General features: G+C 26.7%; 2 protein-coding genes across 2 annotated transcripts; one reads left to right on the top strand and one right to left on the bottom strand.

Annotated features, from left to right (window-relative positions):
* Nucleotides 1–1,598: 1,598 nt before the first annotated feature.
* On the top strand, nucleotides 1,599–5,735 carry LOC129615186 (coiled-coil and C2 domain-containing protein 2A). The gene is made up of 5 exons (XM_055530285.1): nucleotides 1,599–2,167; nucleotides 2,804–2,967; nucleotides 3,025–3,137; nucleotides 3,200–3,988; nucleotides 4,047–5,735. Exons 1-5 carry the CDS (start codon nucleotides 1,599–1,601, stop codon nucleotides 5,733–5,735), a joined length of 3,324 nt encoding a protein of 1,107 aa, XP_055386260.1.
* Nucleotides 5,736–5,765: 30 nt separating this feature from the next.
* On the bottom strand, nucleotides 5,766–6,772 carry LOC129615397 (uncharacterized). Its single transcript, XM_055530585.1, has 3 exons — nucleotides 6,572–6,772; nucleotides 5,949–6,418; nucleotides 5,766–5,881 (listed from the first exon to the last, which is right to left on the bottom strand). The coding sequence occupies exons 1-3, from the start codon at nucleotides 6,637–6,639 to the stop codon at nucleotides 5,766–5,768; spliced, it is 654 nt and encodes a 217-aa protein (XP_055386560.1). The 5' UTR covers nucleotides 6,640–6,772.
* Between the last annotated feature and the right edge of the window lie 50 nt (nucleotides 6,773–6,822).

The raw sequence follows: 6,822 nt of genomic DNA, 5'->3' as shown, positions 1-6,822 counted from the left end.
TTTTTGTAATTCAAAAAAAAAAAATTTCCTCCCGCACGTTTATCTAACTGCGGCCAACTCTCGATGATAACTAAATTTAATACTAAAAAAAGAAAATCATTTTTGCTCTTTTCAAAGTATCTTCAAAAATTTTATTCTCTGAGTATATTAATCTACACAAAAAAATTATATTTATATAAATATATTCCAAACAGAGAAGAGAATTGAAAAGAAATACAAAAAATTATCCCTTCAATTAAATTTCGGAAGTGTGGTGAAAAAACAGTAAATAAAATTTAAGATATTTAGGTAAGAAAAAAAACAACTTTTAATATATATATATATCTTTTTTTTTTGTTCGAATATTAAATAAAACGCTTAAATTCCCCTTGAAAAAAAAAAAAAACAAAATAAAAAAAATTTTTCTATTCTAAATAATTCTCTTTTTAATTTACTTTAATTGTTTCTCGCATACAAAAGTACCGTTTATAAGTGGATATGCACTATGGTGAATTTTAATTTTCGGAAACAAATATGTAGATATACTTATATGATAACCATAGATATGGTGTAATGCTGCAGCAATTTTTATTAAAAGGGGAAAAAAAATCAATAGAGTAGATGGGATGTTTCTCACGTAGAATATTTTTTATTAATTTTACTTGCTAATTTTTAATTTTAATATTTTATGTTGAATAAGTATGTTTATATTGGAATATTATTGTATGTGTGAGTTACATAGAAAAAATAACATTTAGATTAAAATTATTTATGAATGTATTAAGATTAGATTTACCGTTTATATAAATTGTAGCATTTTGTTCTCTAGAATTACATTGAAAAAGTACAGAAAAACAGAATTTCTGATGGAATAAACATCAGAATTTTGTTCATGCCCGAACGTTAAAATAATTATAGGCTTGGACATTTACAAAATAAAAGAGAAAAAACTAACGTAAGAAGTTTTTCTTTTTTATAACAATTAATAATACTACATATTTTTATTATTACTTCAAATGCAAAATAATAAAGGTGTTACAAATCCAAATTATTGATTATAAATTTTGATTCAAATTCGAAAATAATTAACCAACACATTCATTAAATACTTTTTAAATAGAACTGAGAATTCTTTTATTTTTTTGCAGATTCATATTGATAAAAGATTTTTTGTATTAAAATAAAATCTAAAGAATTGAGGTAAATTAAGCGATTTTCTTCAAGTTAAATTTGCTGAATTTCATTTTAACACTTTTGTATTAATTTTTTAATTCAAAAATACATAAAATTGCGTTTGTATTCGCGAAACATCTTTTTTTTAATTTTATAAAACCTGTTTGATGCCACCCCTCTCATATTCTAATGAAATTTTTTAAGTAGTAAACGTAAATATTATTACTTAGCACATTATAATATAAAATCAGCTGTTCTGTTATTGTTTACGAATTATCCGAGGTAAACAAAAAAAAAAATTTTGCTATGGAAACTTTAGCAAGAAGTACAAACAATATTATGAAAAAATCAATATGAAAATTAAAATTCAGTTCAATTGCATATTGAAAATAGTTTTTTCTTTTCAGTTTGAAATTAAAAGTGATTTCAATTAAAAAAATTCAATAATGAATTCTAAGAAACGACGACAAAGAAGACATAACAAAAAACGTAAACCAAAAGTAACCAAGGAATATTTAGAAACGGAATCAGAAATTTCGAATCTTTTACAAAAATCTCAAATAGTTTCACTTGAAGAAAGTGATATAAATTCAGCAGCAGAAATTGAGTTTTTTACGGCAAAAAATGAAAAAAATGAAGAATTAACTACTCATTCCTTAGAGAATATCCGAGAAAGTGGAAAACGGTTATCAATAGATTCAGATGATCCTAAAGAAAAGCTGGAAATAGAAACGGATGTACAATCAAGAGCGGTAGTACATCCGGTATCTTCATTTATTCAAATTGATGATCTAAGTCCTGTACGAAAAATTTCAAAAGAGAAAATAGTATTTACGGACGATCTAGTATATTATCCTCGAGCAGATGTTAAAACAACAAATATAAAAATTCTTGACCAAGTTGAAAGTTTTGGCGAAGATGGTGTACATCACGAGACTGTTACTATTGAGAAAGACCAAAATTTAATTCGAATGGTTAACAGATTTAATGAAGAAGGAAAATTTAATTTGATATCGTCTACAAAATATATTGAAAATCAACAAAAATTTTCTAATAATCAAAAACTATACAAAACTGAAGATGTTGAAAAAAATTTTATACCATTTTATTATGCTGTTCCTGTTACAGATATTCAAAGAGAATTTTTATCTACAAATAAACTTTTAACACTAACTATTAATGAATTAAAATTTACGGAACATTCTTTGCATTCAGATGAGCATCGATTGGCAATAGAACTAGAAAATACATTTGCAGGATACCAAGAATTAAGTCAACAAAACACAATAAAAAAATTAAAATTAGAATTGAAAAACTTAAGAGAAACATTTCAATATTTTTTAGAGAATGAAATTCAAGAAGAAAATGTGGAAAAGTTAGAAACTTATTCGCAACAAATAAAATTTTTAAGAAAGAAATTACATAAAGAAGAAATGAATTTTAAAACTTTGATCCAAAACACATTAAACCAATGGAAATTATTGAAAAATTGTAGAAAAATGCAAGGATATAACTATACAGATTTTAAATTGATAATTCAAATTGAAGAAATCGATCCTGAAGAAGATGAACAAAAATGGAATGAAAGATATCAAACTGAATTGAATGAAATATTAAGAGAAAAATTTGAAAAATATTACAAAGAAAAAAGATTAAGAAAATCAAAAAAAGGAACAGACGATATTCGAAAATTTCCAGTATTAAGGAAACCTGATGCAAATGAATTAAGCATTGAAGTTGAAAATAATTTAAAAGCATGCACAAGGCGAATTGGTGAACCTAAAATAAAATTATTTAAAACAAAATTAGAAGATCGTTGCAAAAATTTAGATAAATTTAAAGATTATTTTTTGCAAATAATATTTGAAAAAGAATTCGTTGGAGTAACGAAACATTTTCACTTAAATTCTGATTTTTTAATTGAAATCAATCAATCTTTTGGTGTTTATTTGGAAAAAAATATACCAAAAACTATAAAAATTGAGGTGAGAATAATTAATATGTTTTCTACTTTCCATGTTTACCTCTTAGACTTTTTTTGTCATAGATTTTTGAAAAGAACAAACTATCATCACCGGAAAAACTTTGCAAATGTTACATTCCATTGCAATTAACGGTAGACTATAGTGTGGGACAACAAGAAACTGTAGAATTTTCCTCAATCAGTAAAACTGAGAAAATTTCAGGCACTTTAAAAGTTACAATATATTGTGAAAATCACTTGAATCCGATCGATGTGAATACTGAAAAGTCTGTTGTGAGAACTAATTCAAAATTGAAGATTTCCAAAGAAGTTCTTAAATCATGGTATGAAAATAATTTGATTAATCCTTTAGATCCGGAATGTGTATCTCTGTACAATAACATATCCGAAAAATACATTGAAGACCAAGAAGTTAAAGAATCGAGTGCTATTGAAGACAATGAAAATTTTCATTTCAATGAAGATTTATTGGCGTTTTGTTCAAGAGCTGAAATCGATGATAATCCACGCTTTAATATGTTAAAAGCACGATATTATAAAGATATGAAATATAAAAATTTTAAATTAATACCATTATATGAAAATGAGATTGAAGAAATCGATAACGAAGTTAAAGTGTTGGACGAAGGTAATTGGATGGATGCAATCGATTTACGAAAATACAAAGGAAGAAAATATATACAAAAATTATATGAAACTGTACTCAATCATTGCGCACAGTTAAAAATTGATGAAGGCAATTCTAATTTATTGATTGGTGACGAACCCCCGACATGGCGCTCCATTATAAATTCAATTAGGAGTATTTTTGGACCAAGTAGACCATTAAATCCAACTAAAACTATCCAATCGGTAAATTTAGCAATATTACTTAAAAAATTGTACTTTTTAATGAATTCTTATATTTTAGATATCACCACTCAGTTCTCGTTTAGAAAATTTTAATATTGTACTTAATATAGTACGCGCAACAGGTATTCCAATAAGAGATACTGATCCAGAATCCGTAAGAAGAAGTGTAAGTTTATCTTCAGAGACAGAAAAACAATCACTTAAATATGAAAATGTTAAACCATATGTTTCCATAAGCTATAAAGATAAAATGGTTCGAACAATGACTGCTGAAGGTTCAAATCCTACTTGGAACGAACAACTTATACTTCAAATAAATGAAAATAAGGAGAGTTTAAAAGAGGACCTTGTAATTCAAATATTTGATGAATATATGCAAGATTTAATCCATGAAGAAAATATAAGACCTATGGAAGTTTACCAAATAGTTCATACGAACTGGTTAGGAGAATACCGAATTCCAATAAAAACAATCTTTGACAGACAAAACATTGAAGGAAGTTTTGAAGTAAATATACCTAAGTTACTAATTGGATATTCTAAGCCTGTAATTGATATAAATCAGGATGGTGATGAAATTCTAAATGTTGACTTATTGGAAATTCGAGATTCAGTTTACATTTGGTTGTACATTAATGTAGAACCTAAATTCGATGTACAAGTAGTTGACAAAACCCCTTTGGAATGTTCAGAACTAAGAGAAATTAAAATGCAAATTGAAGAATGGTGCATACAAATCAAAGACTTAGTTCCTTTAAGATTTTTAAATCCTTTGATTTGCACTGAGTCTGGAAAACGGATATGTATGACAAGACTATTAGAATGTGTGCCTTTACCTGTTGATACTCAATTTGAAAATATAGAGAACTTGATACGCCATTATGTATCCTTAATTCCAATTCTAAAAAATGAAACGGATTGTATGGGTTTAGAAGGGGTATGGTTAAGTAATCAAACTATTTTAGATACTACATGGGCATCTCCAAAAGATTTGGGCGTCCTTTTGGCATGCTACTATATGACAATAGGAATAAGATGCTGGTTAGCGTTAGGAATAAGCTGCCCAAATGGCGAAACTGCTTATATATTGACGCAAGAAAATTCAAATTTCATTTTAACTGATTCAAGCACCGGAAAACGATATAATAGCAAAGATGTTCAATGCCCTCTCAATAAGGTTTACTATTTAGTTGGTCAGGAAAATATTTACTGCAATTTACAAAAAGCAGAACGGGTTTCGATGACTGACTTTAACACAAATGACAATTCACTTTGGCTTCCGCTGTTCACAAAAAGTAATCCAGCTCCAATTGGTGGTTTTCATAGCTTGAATTACAAATATAGTAACTCGTACAACATTTTCGAATTGCGTAAAAATATAGAAAGAAAAATTATGAAAAAAATCAGTTCATGGCGTTCTACTAGAAAAACTATTTGGAATAGAGCTTATACTGAGATTATGAATGACATTTTATTGACCTTGGAACAAGATACAATTTTAGAAAATACTTCGGAATATTGTATTGAAAAATTAACAAAAGAAATTACGAACTACAAAATTTTTGGATTTACATTAAACTTTCCGTACATTAATTTAACAACAATATCCAAGCAGATTCGTGGCACAGCAATACACACAAGAGTAGATAAAGACATCGAATACGCACTTTCAGTTTACGTACAACAATACCCAAACACCATACTTTCATGTTGGATATTTTTAATAACATTAACCCCTTCCACTTAAATCAAAAAATGCAAAAAAAATAAATTGTACTTACAATTGATAGTAGTTTAAATTAAAATAAATAAGTCCTATTCCATATAAAAAAGATTTATCTCTCCAATAAGTTTCATCTCTTAATTTTAAATAAATTCTATATGCAGAAAGTGCTAAAATAAGAAAATGATATTAAAAACTTTATCGGGATACGTTCAATAAAATGAAATTATTTGTTACCTTTAGCATTTTCTTCTAACAGTAAATTAAAATGTCCCAATGTGCAATACGTTTTTGGATCGACAAAAACTTCTTCTTTAGCTTTTTCTTTATCCCTTTGTAAATGTCTTACTCTTTCAATTTCATTTAATGACAGATCCTCCATTTCAATATCTTCAACTTCTAATTTAATAGGAGTCCCATCAGCCATTGTATTTGGATCTCCTTTATTCGACTTTTCTACTTTTTCTTGTGGTTCTATATCAATATCCATTGTTTCTTCTTTCACTTTACTATCTAAATTTAGATTCAAATCATTTGATGATAAATTTTCATTATTTTTAATAATTTGAGATTGTTTTGTTTGTTGTGCTAATTTTTGCTTTCTGGCTTTAATTAGAAGTCCTTCTAGGTTTTTTACTGCTTTCATCAATAAAAAACGAATTTTTGCATTTTCATTTGGTAAAATTGGTAAAAATCCGTAATAAGTACTAAAATAAAATAAACCATTTGCTTTTAGTTGTGATTAGTAACTTAAATTCTAAATGTTTTTAATGAAATATCAAAATATATAAAATTTCGAACTGCTTTTACCCCCCAAATTAGAAATTCCCTTTTGATTCTGATATTCTTCAATTGCTTACCTGTCCAAATCCGAAAGCAGAACAAGTTCTTGTGTTGTCAAATGTAAATCATCGTTATCTTCTTCCATTGTTTTTTATGTTAATAATAATTTCAATATATTTACTGTGATTATGAATTTTAATTTGTTCAATCTATAATTTGTTTATAAATTAAAAACAAAAGTATATTCACGAAATTTCACGCGCACAAAACAAATGCCATTCAAAGTTATTTTGATTTGACAAGCTCAGAATGACATTTCATCACTATT

The sequence above is a fragment of the Condylostylus longicornis genome, unplaced genomic scaffold (genome assembly GCF_029603195.1).
Source record: "Condylostylus longicornis isolate FDR11 unplaced genomic scaffold, ASM2960319v2 ptg000135l, whole genome shotgun sequence".
NCBI lineage: Eukaryota > Metazoa > Arthropoda > Insecta > Diptera > Dolichopodidae > Condylostylus > Condylostylus longicornis.
Note: the sequence above shows the minus strand (reverse complement) of the source record. Positions and strands in the feature narration are given on the sequence as shown.

Coding starts and splice junctions, on each gene's coding strand:
- LOC129615186 (XM_055530285.1), top strand. CDS start 1,599: ATGAATTCTAAGAAACGACGACAAAGAAGACATAACAAAAAACGTAAA. Junction 2,968..3,024: donor TAAAACAAAATTAGAAGATC/GTTGCAAAAATT, acceptor TATTTGAAAAAG/AATTCGTTGGAGTAACGAAA. Junction 3,138..3,199: donor CAAAAACTATAAAAATTGAG/GTGAGAATAATT, acceptor TTTTTGTCATAG/ATTTTTGAAAAGAACAAACT.
- LOC129615397 (XM_055530585.1), bottom strand. CDS start 6,639: ATGGAAGAAGATAACGATGATTTACATTTGACAACACAAGAACTTGTT. Junction 6,419..6,571: donor CTGCTTTCGGATTTGGACAG/GTAAGCAATTGA, acceptor ATTTTATTTTAG/TACTTATTACGGATTTTTAC. Junction 5,882..5,948: donor GTTAGAAGAAAATGCTAAAG/GTAACAAATAAT, acceptor TTCTTATTTTAG/CACTTTCTGCATATAGAATT.